This window comes from Pelmatolapia mariae, linkage group LG7 (genome assembly GCF_036321145.2).
Source record: "Pelmatolapia mariae isolate MD_Pm_ZW linkage group LG7, Pm_UMD_F_2, whole genome shotgun sequence".
NCBI classification, from domain to species: Eukaryota; Metazoa; Chordata; class Actinopteri; order Cichliformes; family Cichlidae; genus Pelmatolapia; species Pelmatolapia mariae.
Genome location: NC_086233.1, coordinates 10934674 through 10952434, shown reverse-complemented (window position 1 = coordinate 10952434; position 17761 = coordinate 10934674). Strand labels below are relative to the sequence as shown.

General features: G+C 38.3%; 1 protein-coding gene across 2 annotated transcripts in view; it reads right to left on the bottom strand.

Annotated features, from left to right (window-relative positions):
* Positions 1-17761, bottom strand: part of ror2 (receptor tyrosine kinase-like orphan receptor 2) — a 44739-nt gene continuing 26978 nt past the window's right edge. For both annotated transcript variants that reach the window (XM_063480534.1, XM_063480535.1), the window contains 7 exons: positions 15980-16267; positions 15722-15752; positions 12555-12676; positions 12132-12446; positions 10925-11179; positions 2528-2733; positions 1-2394 (listed from right to left, as the gene is read on the bottom strand). In XM_063480534.1, coding sequence (XP_063336604.1) covers positions 934-2394; positions 2528-2733; positions 10925-11179; positions 12132-12446; positions 12555-12676; positions 15722-15752; positions 15980-16267 — 2678 coding nt within the window. In that variant the 3' untranslated portion in view covers positions 1-933. The remainder of the gene's footprint in view (positions 2395-2527; positions 2734-10924; positions 11180-12131; positions 12447-12554; positions 12677-15721; positions 15753-15979; positions 16268-17761) is intronic.

Genomic DNA, 17761 nt, shown 5'->3' with positions numbered 1-17761 from the left:
AAAAAAGCTAAAAAAAAAAAAAAGCTAAAAAAAAAAACCTAAAAAAAAAAATCAAACCAAAGTAATAAATTACAGATCTATTCAGCTGGGTATAAAAGTTAATGTTAACAGTACCAAATTCATGGAACACGTGTCATGTGGAATAAAAACTGTCTCTGGCCTGAAAATTATCAAAATACAGGTGTAAACCTTTATTGTTTTGATGGATGGAAATGTGTGTTATACGCAACCATTTTAATGAAAAAAAAAATCAATTCTGAATCAGTTCTATACACCATAAAACTGTTGTTCTGCATTGTCAGACAATACAATGATAACATAAAAAGCAAGCTTAAAAATTGGGGGTACAAGAGTTGCACATAAGCAAAACACTTGTTCAGCACAGTAGAAACTTTTCACTTCTGAGTTATCAAATATACATTTTTTCATTTCAATGAACAAAGTCATTTAGGAATCTTCTCAGCCTTCGTTTAACAATCAGTTTCCATTAGTAAGTCGAAGGTATGGCATCCAAGAGTTAATGGTGGCACTGACGGCAAGATCATCATCCATATTACACTCCACACAAACTGTCTCACTGGCACGTGAAAATTAAAATCTGGTAACACCGGGAGCATTACAGAAGGTAAACAATCTACCATTGTAAAGAAAAATTCTAAAATACTTTTCTAAAGTTAAGAACAAGTTTTATGTTCCACAGAAACTGAAAGAATATCACTTCTTCCAAATGGCAACATTTAAAAAAGAGGAATAGCACAATTCATTTTACTTCATCACTTACACAGGGGTTTGAGAGGTACAAACATGGGACATCATATACAAAGACATTTATTCACTGTTGTGGAAAAATGGTTCCCTTCATTCAATGTGTTCATAGAATTTTGGGCAAAAATAGCACAGCTGGCATATTATTTCAGATCTACTGTCCTTCACTTATGTGTCAGACAAGTGGATCACCAATTCTTCAGTCTGAGGAGCCTCACTTTCACCTAGTAATTCTGTTTCTGGCACTGCCAAGTCCTCATTTTGGTTCAGTCCTTCCTCTGATGCCCCATCAGCCAATTCTTCATCGTTGGTCTTAGAGTCCTCATTTACCATTGCTGTTCTCTCTGTGGCAGAAGTGTTGGAAGGGATAGTGGTCACATATCCTGTAGATGTGGATCCACTGCCACTATGCTGAGAACCTGCTTTGGTAACCATTTGTTGTGGGTGGTGGATCTGCTGGTGTGGCATTGCCATCGGTATTTGCATGGGGTAAAAGTTCTGCAGGTATGGGTAAGCTGGAATTGGGTGATATCCATTGACAGGGATGTAGAGCTGTGGGGGCACCATTGGCCGATGTAGTTGACCCTTTATTGGCATGAATTGGGGCTGATGGAATGGTGAGCTCTTTTTAGGGCTGGTGTATCTTGATGCACTTGTTGTATTTATGCTAAGGTTGCTAACAGGGCTGGTGCTAAGAGAGCTGGTCTGGGTAGTATTATTGCTAGTGCCAGACACCTGAGCAGAGCCATTATAGTTGGACAGGCTCTCCCAGGAGCGCAGACGTGCATGGATGTCTTTGAAGCGAGTTCTCCGGGCTGGGACTTCACTCCAACACTCCAACATAAGGGTGTAAATCCAGGACGGGCAGTCATCTGGACAGGGCAGTAACTGGTGGCTGCGCACCATGTCAATTACATCCTGGTTAGAGTAGCCACAATATGGCTGAAGACCATAACTGAATATCTCCCACAGCAACACTCCATAAGACCAGATGTCAGAGTCGGTGGAGAATTTGCCATGCTTAATAGCTTCTGGGGACATCCAACGAATAGGGAAAGGACTTGTTCCCATGAGACTGTAGTAATCAGCAGAGTAAACATCTCTGAATAGCCCAAGATCCAGGATTTTGATACCGAGTTTTTCAAACACAAGAATGTTTCGAGCAGCAAGGTCTTTATGGACTATCTGGTGGCTGGAAAGGTACTCCATTCCAGAAGCAATCTGGGTGATAACATGAATAAAATCAGCTTGCTCTAGAGTGGATTTGATTGTCTTGTCATCATCTGAGCTGCCAACATCTGAGTTAGGGGAGCGCATTACCAGATACTCATGCAAGTCACCAAGGCTGGAATAGGTGAAAATCATGCTCATTGGCTGCTCTTTGGTGACCACGCCAAGCAAACAAACAATGTTTGGGTGCTGCAGATGGAAACGGACCATAGCTTCATGGTGAAATTCCTCACAAAGAGCAGAATCTACCTTGTCCTTTAAAGTTTTTATGGCCACCACTTGGGTCTGCTCACCAGGTACTGTGCCATATAGGTGGCCCTTGTACACCTTGCCAAACCGGTCCTCACCGAGCCCCTCCATAAATCGCACTGCTGACATGTTAATCTCACGCAGCTTCGCCTGCAGCCATGAAACAATAAATACATGTCACCAAAGACTCTGGCCACCAGAATTCAACAATACTTAAACAAATGTATGTAAATCACATTTACTGTGACCATATTTAATGTTACCTTGTTATTATTATTGCTACCTGTTGTTTTTGATGATTCAGGGGCGACAGCTCCGTGTCCTGGGAGGGTGAGCTGCTGAGCTGGGAACGAGGTGGTGTGTCATTTGAAGCCTTGTGTTTATTGCGACACAAGCAAACCAGAAAGAAAAGGCAAGCGATAACCAATGGGATGGCAACTGCAGGTATTAAAATAAACAGGATCTCCTTCCTGGGGTTTTCTTGTGGCTCTGAAATAATAACAGAAACAAGGTCAAATTATATCCAAAATGAAAATTATTTTAATATGATTGGTTATGATGGACACTTCACCATGGCAGCAACATCAGCGCTGTTTTACACCACATTTGTTTACAATTTGGAAAATAAAGTGTGTCGAATTAGATATCAAAAGTTATTGTTTGCTGTGCAGCACGGGAAATACTGACAACTATCACTAAGAAGTCTTTAAAGCCGGAGATTTCAAAGGCATGTTCTTAACCCTCCACGCTGCTTTCCCATTAATCTGTTATACAATATTGCATACCTTTTATTATGATTTTTTTTTAAAAATCATCATATTAAGCAGCACACATCATTCTTAAGAAAAGGGAAAAGCAGTTTTCATAGTCAATTGAGTAAACTTAATTTTCAAAAATGAAAAAAAAAATATATAAAATGTGCTTTTGATGCTGCCAGTTGGTCACTAGGTGAAACAAATAAGCACAACTTCTGGCTGCAGAGCTCCATTCACTGTGGATTCAGACTCCGCTACAATAATTCATCTAGATCAGGGGTGTCAACCATAAGGACCAGGGGCCAGAATATACCCGGCAAAGACTCTAATCTGGCCCTCTGAACAACTTATATTTTTGGACAGCTTTTCCTCCTGACAAAGCCAGCCACTATACACTAAAGTAGTGAAGTAATAGATAAACAATTAAATGACAGAAAAGCTCCTGTTTTTCACTGTCTACTATAGAAATTTTTGTTTTATAAATATGGGACAGTCTGGGCAGTGAACTACCAGAACTCGTTCTGTAATTTTGCACATTCATCATATCAAGAAACTCAGTTGTACTTCTTTAGCCTATATTAAGAAATCTCAGGGATTAAATGTGTAGTTAAGCATCTTTATGTTGACAGAAAGTGGAGTTTCACCCATCTGGCCCACTTAAAATCAAAGCAGGTTGTACGCGGTTTGAGTAGTATGGTATGAGTTTGTCATCCATGATTTAGATATTTTAGATTCTCTGTAACAATATTCTCTGTAACAATATTGTGTAACAATATTACACAACATCTTTGCAGCTGCTCCATACCAAGTACGCCAAGTGTTATGCTTTGTGGTTATATCTGTGCAGCTAACCAATCAGATTAACTTTATTTACGTCTGTTGTAGACCCATCACTCTAGTTTTCTGTCCTGAACCTAAAGACCACAGGGAAACGCCACACATCTAAGGTTGATAAGTTTATATTTTTGTTTATTTAGAAATCCAGAAATACTGTTCATAAAGAGACTAGCAAAAAAAACATTAAAGAACTGATTTGGGTAGGTACTTCCATCTATGGTTATTGGTAAAATTATTGTTCACTGTTTTGAAAATTAGTGAACAAATGCTGATAAGTAACTTTTTACAATTGTGGAAGAAGTACCATCACTAAATTCCATGCTTAATTAAAAGCAATAATGCTACAGTATATGTTGTACATTTTGTAAATAAAAGTACAAAGGTTTTGCATTAAAATATACTTTAAATTCTATATAAGAATCAGCACAACTGAGAACTAATTCACTGTAGCCAAATTACACCATCATTTATTAGCTCATTTGTATTTTATGCTAATCTAATTCTGATAAATGGAGTTCACAGTGAAATATTTGCCTTTGTATAGTATATCTTTTCATGAATAAATAAAAAATTTATAAGAAAGATTTGCTCTGTGATTCACATCAGTAACTTGTTTTCTCAATTAAAGTAAAGTTTGCCAGTCTGCATATAGCTGTTGTTTCTATTGTACTGATTTATCACTGACTTCACTTTGATGGTATGTGCAGTTACATGTGTCCGCTGCAGGCTGAGCAAAAACTTTTTTGTTGGCAGGTTTAAATTTCTCTATTGTTATCATTTCTAAGTACCTGGGTAGTTTTCCTTTTTTTTTTTTTTTTTTTTTTTTTAACTAGAATTAAATTTTCTGCTGACCCTTGAAATGTTGAAAAATACATTAAAAATTATTTTCAGAACAGACTATTTAGCTAGCAACAGCTAACTTCAACTTGCTTCCACTCTAAAAGAAAGATTTTTGCTCTAATCGAACAAAAGAGTGTCTGTTTCACACATTCACTGAGGGACAGAGATGCAATAAACTGTTGCTATTCTACTGCATAAAGACTGCAGCACCTTTTGTTCACACAGGTCATTTTTAACACAATTTGACATTCACACACAATCGACTGGTAACACTAAACTACGCTGCACACATGGTGACAAAACATCATTATATATAACTGCCCTATTAGCTATCATGTGCCTGGAGAGATTTGGACAAGAGATTTACCACCATCATGTAGCTTTTCACATTACTCTGGCAAAATGCATTGGCACAAAGACTAACCCCAGTTTTGGGGAAACACATTTGTTACTTACCCTTTCAATACATGAGTACAGTACAGTCTTAAAACTGGGTTTTCTTGATGGGGTCTACATTGCAGAAAAAATGCTGCAGATTTCTAGTCATGACGATCAATGTCTTGTATTGTTTTTCTTAATCCTACGTTCTTTTGTTATAGCTTTAAACATAATCTTAGAAAATATCTGGTTTGTAGAATATTTGTAATATTTCAAATATTGTGTGAATAAACATTAAAAAAGTATTTAAGTATTTCTGAAATATCTGAAAAGTGTACCTGTCAAAATGAGATTCATGGAAAAAATCTCAAATGATGCAATATATATTATAAATAATAAAACCCATGTTTTTTTGTTTTGTTTACAAAAAACAAATGATACCACAGCATCTTCCATTTCACAACATTGTCCATGTCAGTGGGCTAATTCCTATAAATATTTTGGGGGGGATTTTGCTTTTGCCTGCCCTTGTTGGATTTCTTTGCTTAGCTGCTTGCCTTCCTGTGAATGAGAACTGCCTGCTTCTAGATTAAAAGATTTAGAACGTGATAATCCCCGAACGAGATGGTGGACACAGAAGATGAAAAGAGCCATTAAGGAGAAGAAGTCATCCTATCAGGCTTGGCTAGCCTGTGGGACTCCTGTGGGACTAGCAGAAACAAACATTTTGTTGGCCTCTAAACAATTCTGGTAAACCGTCTTAGTAGGGGTGACTTAGGAGGGGATGGGAATATGGAATATGGATGTTCTACAGACTTAAACTGAGGATATAGTCAAGTGGTGGAAGGAATACTCATCTCTTTAATCCCACATTCAAAACTTCTCTAGAGGAAAGTTTGAGGACGAGGGGATGCCTTGCTCATCACTGGAGGGAAGGTCAATAAGGGAGGTAAAACAAAACAAAACAACAAAAAAAAAAAACTCCCTGGTGGCATGGGCCCAAAGGGGTGTATGAGATTTTCTTAAGTAAGTTCGTTAAAGCCGTGGGCGGGATATCTGGATTGGTGGTTACCATCTTTAAAAAGGAGGACCAGCGGCTGTGCTCAAGTTATAGAGAGATTGTGCTATTCGGCCACCCTGATAAGGTATACACAAAGGTATAATAGGGGAAAATCATCTTTCAATTTCAGGAGGAACAGTTAAGTTTTCCCCTCGGCCGAGGAGCGCTAGACTAGCTCTTTAGCCACTCTATAATAGGGTGCATGGGACTTTGCTCAACCAGTGTACATGTGCTTTGTGGACATGAGGAAGACATTTGACTGTGTCCTTCTTGGGACCTGTGAGGGAGTATGGATTATGTGACTCAGTGACCCATTTGATGCCTGCTCAACTACACAGAACTTGAGCCCCATTACTTGCAATGAGACATGGATCACATCTACCTAATGGACTGGATTTATTAATGTAAATGGGGAGTCCTCTTCACACACAAAGTTTAATTATGAGTACCACAGGGTTCTGCGCTAAGACCAGTTCTGTTTACATTATACATCATTTTTTTAGGCATATCATTCAAAGGTCTAGTATACATTTTGATTGCTTTGTACAAGATTGCTTCATTGACAGCTCCAAATGTCAATGAAACAAGATGACATACACCAATTAGTTAAACTATACAAATATCTTAAAAGCATACAGATGTTGATGACAATGACGATGTTGATAATTTACTGCTTATAAATTCAGATAAAAGTAACGTTGCTGTACTCAGCCCTAAAAATCTTAGAAACATGGTGTCGAACCAGATATTTACTCTGGTTCGACACCATACTGTGAAGAATCTTCAGTCATAGGTTCTTCAATCCATATTAAACAAATATGTAGGACAGCTTTTGTGCATTTGTGTAATATCTCTAAATTAGAAACATCCTTTCTCAGAATGATCCTGAAAAACTAGTTCATACATTTATTGCCTCTCAGCCGGAGTATTGTAAATGAATATTATTGGGCTGTCCTAAAAACCTACCTTTTTGATAAAGCATGTAGTTAGGCAGAGGCGGAGCCAGACATTTGAAACACCCGGGGCTAGCCTAAAGGGTAGTATGCATGTGGGGTTTTGTTTTTTTTGTTTTTTTTGTTTGTTTGTTTTTTTTGGGGGGGGGGGGGGGGGAGGGTTAGAAATGACTGAAAGATTAATTGGCTCTGTTTTGAGTTTTGTTCAAAAAAAGAATGACTTCATATAGGGAAAAATATGTACCACATGTGCAGGACACCTTAAACTAGTATTTTAATTAAGCAGCAAGGCAGAACAAAGTCGGGGCTGTATCAAGACACGAGGACTAAACCCCAATTCAACCAGACCCAGAACTGATCCAGAATTAAAACAGGACTACAACAGTTCAAAATCAGGACTACTGAGGACTTAACCAAGACAGAACCAGAATCAGAACTAGATGATAGTAGCACTAAAATCATCATAGACCTGCACTACACTTATTTTTTAATTCTACCAAAGTCCACTATTTAGATTCAGAAAAGTTTATATAATTATTTAGCCTTGTTGTGCAAACAAGCCTGCAGAACTTAATAAATGTAGAATTTGAAAAATAACAAACCTAAAAAGAAACACTAGCTACGAGATACATGAGTACCTATGATACGGTGATACTTTTGGTAAACAAATATTTGACTAACATGTGTGTCATGTGTGCTCTTGTTCCATCTCTGTTCTGTCATTCTCCATCTCTCTCTCTGCTCCTCTCTCCCCCTCTCTGCTCCTCTCTCCCTCTCTGCTCCTCTCTCCCCCTCTTTGTGCTGACAATCATCAAATATACAGTTGAAACCAGATATTTACAAACTCTTCAGATCAAAACACAAACACTTTTTTAATTGTAACATCAAATCAGACTAAAAGTTTATTTTTTTAGATTGATAAATATAAAAAACATATTTGTTAACTTTAAGAGAAAAGAGAGAAACTATCTGTATTTCTTAATTGTAAATGGCACCAAATTGTATTCAAAATTGAACCACACTTATGGATCTCCAAAATTCTTTTCCTGGTGTTTTGGTTGACATCTCTTGATTTTCCCATTTCAAAGAAACAGGCTCTGTGTTTTGCCTTATATGCATCCACAGGTGTGCCACCAGTTTACTCACATGGACTCTACTAACCTATCACAAGCTTCTTCAGCTCAGAATGGAATCGTCTGGAGTTTTCTTATTAATTAACAATAAACTTAGTGTATCTGTACTCCTAAATTTGATGAAAGTAATAAAAAATAGACAGCTCTGTCTCTCTTTATTCTGACATTTAACTAATTCAAAAGATATTTCCATATTTATTTATCCAAAACAAAACAAGTTTACTCTAAATTGATGTTGTACAGTAAAAAAAATGTTCTTGTGTTTTCCATAAAGTGTATGTAAATATCTGGTTTAAACTGTGAATATACTGCTGTGTATTGAAGTTCCTCTTGTTTTGCATAGAAATATACTGAACAACATACAAAGCATAATATATAAAATAACATCTACCAGAGTTTTTTCTTTGAGAGAAGCTCCTTATGTCCATTCTTGTATATCAGTACATTACTGAAACCGATTTATTTAGCCGTGGAGGGAAACAACTGAAAACATGAAATAAACATGCATGTAAGCTAAGACTCTCTAAAAAAAAAAAACAGCATTGTTGTTGTTCGGCTTTTCATTTCGCCATTTGTTGATTCACTTGAAGAGCAAGTAAGGTAATATGGGTCAAGTGATCAGTTTGATATCAATCTATCGTGATAAACCGTCATATTTACATCATTTGTACAGTACGAATGATTTGCTTTGGTACCTGGTCAAACTTCAGTTCTCCTCTGTCTGCCTGGCTCCGTTTCTCTCAGCGCACTCGCAGGCAGCAGCTGCCCCGCCCCCTCGCTCAGTCGCTTAGTGCCTGAGCTCGGATCATACCAATATTAGGGGGGATTTACGCACAGTCGTAAATTCCCACAGTGTGCACTACGTGCTTCGAATATTGTGTGTAGTTTTTTGTTTTATACAGTTGTCAGCCAGGCATCCAACTATGAAAAAATTACACTCCAAAAGACCCCGGGCTTCTGAAAAAACAACCCGGGCTTAAGCCCAGTAAGCCACCCCCCCGCTCCGCCCCTGTAGTTAGGGCTGGATCAGGTGACTCTGAATCCCCCATTAGTTATGATCCACTGAGTTTTTCTTACTCACTCAACTTCTTCATTCACTGTTTGTTTACACACCACTCTGTATTTAATCATTAGCTATTATTAATCTCTAGCTCTCTGCCCTCTTTAATCTCTATTGGGGTTTTCTCTCTCTTATTGTAGTGTCTTTACCGTACAATATAAATCGCCTTTGGTTGACTGTTTTTGTGATTTGGCACTACATAAATAAAATGTAATTGAATTGATTCTTGTGTCTGCCTTTTGTGCATAATGTGATTCTGTTGGCTCTGTCAGGTAGTGGCTTCAATCTCACACTGGGGCAGTTTGCTGTCAAGTGCAAAGTGGCAGGAATAAGAATTAGCACCTCTAAGGCTGAGGCACCTAAGGCACCTCTATGAGCTCTGGATAGACTGAAAGATTAAGAAGTTTTATTTGAAAAGTGGCTAAGGTGATTAGGCAGCCAAGGTTTCAGGTGAACACATTGTGAGACCTAGCACCATCTTATCTTGTGATTTAGTGAGATCACGTGGCCCTGGATGTGAGTGGGCATTAAGGCAACTAGGAAGGGATCTCATAACTGGAGTATAGATGGCAGACAGTCGTGTTGTAAACCCCGCCCTCTGATCGAAGATGGCCGTTCACAATGGACATACATGGCTCCACTCCTCTTTCAAACCATCTGTCTTCTCTGTCCAAAATGTGGACACTGGCATCCTCAAAGAGCGACCTTTGTCCTTTAGATGCAGATGTACAGCTGAGTCTTGTCCTGTTGAGGTGGCTCTTGTCTATGTTGTGCCATGCATTTATGAAGTGGCTGTTTAGTCTTGCCAATGTAGCATTCCTCGCTGCACTGAACAGCATATACTATGTAGTTTAATTTGTGTTTAGGAGTTTTGTCCTTGGGATGAACCAGTTTTTGTCTGAGTGTCCCAGTGTACTTCAGACCCAGCCATACACTCAGACAAAAACTGGTTCAAAAAAACAGCCTCTCACAGTAGATGTCAGGTTCTCAGATCTATCATCCTTTTGAGAGGAGGTTAATTTTATTCCCACTGTTGAAAAGTGCTTGTTCATAGGAGAACATCTGATTGTTGGGTTTTACTCTTTAACATTGCAGGACCCTTACCTTGCAATATAAAATCACCTTGAGGCATTCTACAAAAAACTAAATTAAATTTAAATGGATAATATAAAGACAGGTCAGAAAAACCTTGAGCCCTCCCATGAGGAAATCCGGTCGGTACACTTTGTCACTTAGAGGGAAGGGTCATTGCAAATCAACACAGAGTTGTTCTAAGTGATCACCTGATGGTTGTAGCTTCTTGATGGATGATAATGGCCTCATTCACAGAGCAAGCAAGCTCACTGAATTGTCTTATGAAAATGAAAATGATGTGATTCACATGCCATAGTCTTCATAGTCAACTCATTTAAACACCAAGGTATTAAGAGAGCACTTTCCACAACCAGCATCAAAACACTAATGAGGGAATAACCTATGAAACAATGATGTTCCACCCCATCAGTATAGGTACTTTCAAAACTATGCTTGCAAAGTTAATGCCTAGGTGTATTGCAGCACTTCTGGAAACAAGGGGTGGCATAAAACCAAACCAAGACACTATATATTTTGGGATTTCCTTAAACAGCTGATAACTTAGGAGCAAATTCCCTTATGATACTTACTGCAGGGCTGGATTTCACATAAGTCCACCCTGACCAGAGGGTCCAGGGTGAAGCACCAGGGTGCCTGCATTAGTCCTCCTGGATTACGACAGAAGTTCTGACTTCCCCAGAGCTCAGGATACTCCTGGGACAGGTGGTGACTGTGAGGGTACTGAGCGCTCCATGACTGGCAGTAGTGACCAGATTTAGTGATGCTGATTGTGCCCCTGTAGTCAACTCCACTTCCATTATAGCAGCTGTGATCTGAGGGGGAATCTGTAGAACGGACAATGACAGACAGACAATGAATTTCAGGTGTCTGAAATTTTGAGAATTTAATGAGCGCTAAATGATGTATTAATTATAATTTAAAGTAAAATATATGATCCTCTGCTCCTAGTTCTATGTTTACCCTTGCAGGTTATTTATTGACTCAATTTTTTAAAAACACAAAAATTGTATTAATTTGCGAAATAAAATTCTGTTCATAAACAAACAACATTTTCCCTTATTAGTATAATTTCTAAGGTAAATGTGAACCGCTATATTTATGAAATGTATCAGTCAGTGCATCAGTGGTTTAGACAAAAAAAATGCCCTTTTATTTAGGGAAATTTGGTGGTTTAAAATTAAACTGTGTACGCCACTGTAGACCTCTTGCGCATTAAAGAGATAACCACAATAACCAGAATAACCAACCAGAATATAAAATATATAAACAATTAAAATGGTACCTAGAATTACAAATGCAGGGCTGGAAGTTATGCCTACGACACAGCTTTGGTCAGTTTTACAGTGAGTGAACCTCCCTGCTTAATACAGTTAGGCGAGTAAGTTTTTTGGACAACACATAATTTTTTGTAACTTTTCCTCTCTACACCACCAGATTGGATTTCAAATCAAACAACCAATATGGGATTGGCTGGTTGGCTGGTTAACAGCTATGAAATGCATCCATATGAAATCATCTCTAGATCTTTTATCTGCTTATTTTATGATGTAATAGTCCCTGAAACTGCTTATCAGCTAGATGTCCAATTAGTTTGAAAATATGAGACTATGAAGCAAAATGGTGGTGTACAGAAGAATATTTACAAAAATATTGTCAGTATCTAAATATTTATGGCCCTAACTGAATATAGTACACAGTAATGGGGTGTATGCTTGCACATTTGTTTCATAACTGGGGTATTTTTACATATTTTTGTGTGTGCATTCATCCACCTACATGAACCCAATTTTTCTGGTGGTACTCCTATCCTCATACAGGAAGCTGCAGCAGGTGTTCCTGGCTGTGGCAGCAAGTGGCAGCTTGGGAGCTCAAGCTGCATGAGTAACATAGGATTCGATCTGGCAATGGTGTACTCAGCAAGACAAAGGTCATTCTCCAGCGCCTCGCACTCATCTCTACAGAGTTGACGGCGCCGAGGGCCCCGAGATTGCTCATCACACAGAGGGAAGACATAGTAGCAGAAGGATGGGATGGCAAACTCAGAGCACTGATCAGACAGGTGGGTGGATGTTCCAATCATAGTGAGGGCAGCTTAAAAAAAGTGGAAAAAGTTTTAACTGTTTGCTTGGAAATTTCAGATATTATTAAAGTTTAGAATTAAGGAATATGTCAACCATGAAGGATGCCTAATTTCCTCACCTGTAATGCGGTTTTCACTCTCCCCTTGCATCTGCAGAGACTCAACATAGATACTGCGGTTACCGATGAATCGAGCACAGGCAATGCCTCGATATGGCTGGCAAAAATGTTTTTCACGTGACCTAAAGAGAAAAAAAACAAACAAAAAAAAAAAACAGGTTTAAATGCTTTAAATGACTTCAGGAGAAAATGTGATGTAATATGATGTCTGGCCTTTATACGCCCTGCACATCTTTGCTGTTTGTAGATGTAACCTGTTGCTTCAAAAATATACGTAGTCTGTTGCAATGTAAGCTGCACATTACACATGCATACTGGTCTTCTGTAATAAGCATATTTAAATAATCCATATCAAGCATTAATGTCAGCTGATATATTATACAGTTAGATTTTGTAAACATTACCCAGAAATTCAGTATAATTTAGATTCTTATAACTAACCAGGGAAATGTTTGGACAAACCTTCTCATATAATGTTTTTTCTTTATTTTCACTACTTTCTACATTGTAGATACTTACTGAAGACATCAAATATATGGAAGCATGATAAATGGAACTATGTAGCAAAGAAAATGTGTCTTATATTTTAGATTCCTCAAAGTAGTCCCCCTTTGTTTTTTTTGATGATGTATTCACCTGAAATGTTCTCACTTCACAGATGTGAGATTAGAAATTAGACCAGTGGAAATCTTTGAAATCTGTGTTTTGGTCTGATGAGTCCAAATTTGAGATCTTTGGTTCCACCCGCTGTATCTTTGTGCGACAGAAAAGGTGAACCGATGGCCTCTCGTGCATGGTTCGCACCGTGAAGCATGGAGGAGGAGGTGCTTTGCTAGTGACACTGTTGAGGATTTATTCAAAATTGCTGGCACACTGAACCAGCATGGCTACCACAGCATCCCGCAGCAACACGCCATCTCATCTGGTTTGTGCTTAGTTGAACAATCATTTATTTTTCAACAGGACAATGACCCCAGACACACCTCCAGCCTGTGTAAGGGCTATTTGACTAAGAAAGAGAGTGTTGGAGTGCTGTGCCAGATGGGCTGGCCTCCACAGACACCTGGCCTAAACCCAATCAAGATGGTTTGAGATGAGATTGACCACAGAGTGAAGGCAAAAGGGCCAACAAGTGCTCAGCATCTCTGGGAACTTCTTCAAGACTGTTGGAAAACCATTTAAGTGCTAGTTAATGAGCACAGAGCCGACTAGAAGATGTTGGTCCCTTAGGCTAGCCTGATGAAGTCTGTATGTTATTGTTTAGCCAGAGACTTTCACACCAGTGCCTAGTGGAAGTCAATTTGAAGGGTTCTGGCAGTGCTCATCCTGTTTGTTCTGCCATCATGAAGGAGATGGACTACCTGTAAAACATCTTTAGGGTCCAAGTATCAGCTAATGATAGCAGTAGTGACACTAGCCCTAGCCAAATGCAGAAACTAGTGAAAAACAGAAAGGAGCAGCAAAAGAGGTCAGTGGCTTCCACCACTATTAATTTACCGTTCATACTTTGAGCTATTCAACCTCCTTATATAAGACTTTCCTCAACAGTAATTTCAGGTCACCTAACATTACAAAGATTTATGACACAAAAGTTTAATGCAACACAGTTGACAAAGTAGACAGAGAAAGCTGTATTTAAGGTAAATGCAATTGGGGCAAAAGATTTATATACACTACACTCATCTCATGCTAATTTTGGGCTTTGAATTCTTTGAAATGTTCTTTTAGGGTGTAATGCTTGTACGCCATCCATTTTTAATCAACTTTTCTCTAATATTGTAAGTATGCATATATACTCAAATATATGCATACATTTTATATATTTTAATAAGTGGTGCTAGAGGTTGTACAGGTTCTTTTAACTTATCAAGACCAAGGTGTATTAACATCTTGCTAATGATAATGATTAACTACTAGTTTCTTTTTGCCAGCATTTTGCCAGCAGTTTGAAAGCACTCATTGGATTGACCAATACTCACAAAGTCCAAGGAACTCAGTGATGATCTAAGAAGGAGAATTGTAGATTTATACAAGTTGGAAGTTTCACACAAGTTTAAACCACTGCAGATTCTGAGACCAGCAGTTCAAACAATTGCGCCCAAGTTATTCAGATGTGTCACCACTTTACCAAGGTCTGGAACAAGATCCAAATGGTCACACTCAGGATAGAGGAAATTGGTAGGGATGTTTACAAGCAAGGCTCACACCTAACATGAACTGAAAATTGCTGGAATACTAATGTCACTCTCCACAGTGAAGTGAGTTTTACATCACCATGGAGTGAGAGTGTACTGACCATGAAAGAAGTCCCTGCTCCAAAATGGACACCTTTCAACCTTAACTGAAATTTGAATCTACCCAGAAGAAGCCAAATGGCTTCTGGAGAAAGGTTTCATGATCAGATGAGACCAACATTGAGCTATTTGGCTGCAATGACAAAAGCCATTTCTGGAGGAGCAAAGGTGAGGTTTTTAAACTAGTACAAGCACAAATGCCAGCAACAACAGCGTCCACTTACAGCTGCAGAAGTCTAAATCAGACATTACTGGGGATCTATGCTTCAAGGGGAAATCTGCAATGTAGCTATGTCATAACTTGAAGCCCACAACCCCACAAACCCATCAAAACAATGTAACTACATGTCCAGTCAATGCCGCATGTGGCTACTGTTATTGGCTTGGTCAGTACTGTCAATTTTTCTTGTGCATTTTTTCACTGCAGTTTTGGAATTTATCAGTAAGAGACAACAATCTTGGTCTTAATACAAGGACTAACAATCGTAGCATTGCTTGAGGGAGACTGCTGAAACTAATTTCAATTTCCATTAAATTTTACAAAAGTATGCAGGGAGTTCCTGAAGGACAAATGAACTGATACCATCTGGCCACAGTTGCTAATGTCCATCAGCGACTGTACAAACACATAAAGGCACTAACATCTTATAGCCACAATCTGTGTGCTATAGGTTGACACTTAAAATTCGCTAATTTCTAAAAAAAACAAACAAAAAAAACCCCAACAACCCCAAACAAAACAAAAAAGAAAAAAAGAAAAAACTGTAAAAAAAAATTAAATAAATAAATAAAAAAAATCCTTGATTAAAAATATTTACAAACATATAAACACAAACAGACAAACACACTATTAACAAGAAGGTGGCCACTTACGGTTCAGCTGGGCCTCGTGTGGGCATCTGTCCTGTAAATCAGAAAGAAAACAAGTACATGAAAATAAGGAGTGACTGGCTCTACAGTCAAAAACATTGCAGTTTTTATGATTAGTAAAAGCTTCCTGCACAAGCCAGTGACCTCACTGAGACTTGTGTAAAAAGAAGTTGTATAAATAAACACTTAATATTAATTATTTAACCCATACGGTTTAGGCTTAAAATTAAAAGTTATAGTACAAATAAACTTCAGTCTTACCTAGTTTGACATAAAGAACACCTGTGGCAGAAATGACTTTGACTGAGTTAGATGCAACACACTGATAATAGCCCGTATCTGTTGTGTCCAGGTCCTGGATGCGGAGCTTTGAGCCTGCCTCTGTCTTGCGGATGGTTATGCGTCCCTGTTCCTGTACTACAGGGGCATCATTCTTCAGCCAGCGGATAGACGGTCGAGGATTTCCTGCCACTTTGCAATGAAGGGTGGCTGTCTGCCCCTGAAAGAGGGTGATGTTGTTGACTGGCTCCTGGAACTCCAAAAAATATCCTTGAAGAAGTAAAACATTGGTTTTAAGCCTGATAGTAGCATTCTGTCTAATAAAACATCTGGAGCATCAAGTTTGTTGCATTTGAATGTTAATTAGTATAGTGTGTCTCTGATTTTATTCTTTGCAGTGAAACCTATTTTAATAATTGTGAGCACACAAGCAGACGGCTCCCCTGAACCAGCAGCAAACTGGGATGCAGCCAGATCAACCCCTGAACCATCACATAATCATAGTATTACTGCTCCAGCTAGGGGGTGTGAGACAAGGGTATAGAAAGATGTTGGAACATCCTTTGTCCTTTCTAGTGTGTTCTATGGAGAATTTCGTATTGTACAAGTTATAAGTTGGGGCTTTAGTCGTTTTGAAGGCGTTTAAGCATATTTGTGTCTAGAAGTTTTGATCTGGATTGATGGAAAGACTTATCCGTGATGGTTTATTTTTCCATAAAAATTTTGTTCGTGTCAAAGCTCTGCAAAGCTTTGAACCATACTTGGGGTAATTGTCTTCATGGTATATAGACCCATGACCAATCAATTTCAGTGTAGAAGGGATGACGAAGCACTAAGATATTGTGGTAGACCATCTTGTTCATGATACCATCAATTTTCATTCATTTGCCCATGGAGTTTACAGAAATGGAACTCCATTTCCAGGTCTTGAAGTCTCTTTGAAATGAAATTTGAATCTCAGTGAGATTTTTACCTGGATAAATAAAGGACTAATAATAATTTTTAAAAAATAATTCCACATTTGAATCTCCACTGTGTTTCACTGTGGGTGCAGGACATCTATAATCAAAACATTCTCTAGGTTTACTGTGGACATAAACATGACAATGCTGATCAAAGAGTTTAAATTTGGACTCATCTGTTCAGAGCACCTTCCTCCAATCATCTACAGTCCAGTATTAATGAACCATGTACACAATTTAAAAAAAAAAAAAAAAAAAAAAGTAAATAACTAATGTATGGTTCTTAGTTTATTGTTTATACTTTATTGTCTCTACTCACTTGGTATCATGGTAGCCTTAGTTCTTGTTATCTGTTTTGCTCATAGTAACCCACTAAGAGACTAGCAAAGTAAACCCTAACTTCTGAGTTTTCCTTGATATCCCATTATATCAAGTTTGTAGGTTAAATCTCCGTCTCTGTGTTAGGTTTCAACTTCTTAATTACTTGCTGTTTTACTTTGAAAGTCTTTTGTCTTGTGTACTGAGTGTCATTTCCCTTTTTTTGTAGCCCCGATTTGTTCTCAATGTGTTTTTCCCTAGGCTCATTATCTTTTGTAATTATTGTCCAATTCTCCGCTTGCCCCTTGTCGCATCGCCCCTTGTGGTTGTGTGTCCGTTAGTTCTTGGGTTCCCTGATGATTCCTTGTATTATGATTCCTTGCTCCAGCCCTGCTAGGTTTTTTGTTTGTTTGTTTGTTTTGTTTTTTAATTCTTTGATTTTAGCTTTAAAGCTTCTTTTCTGAGTCAGTTCCGGTTTCTCGAG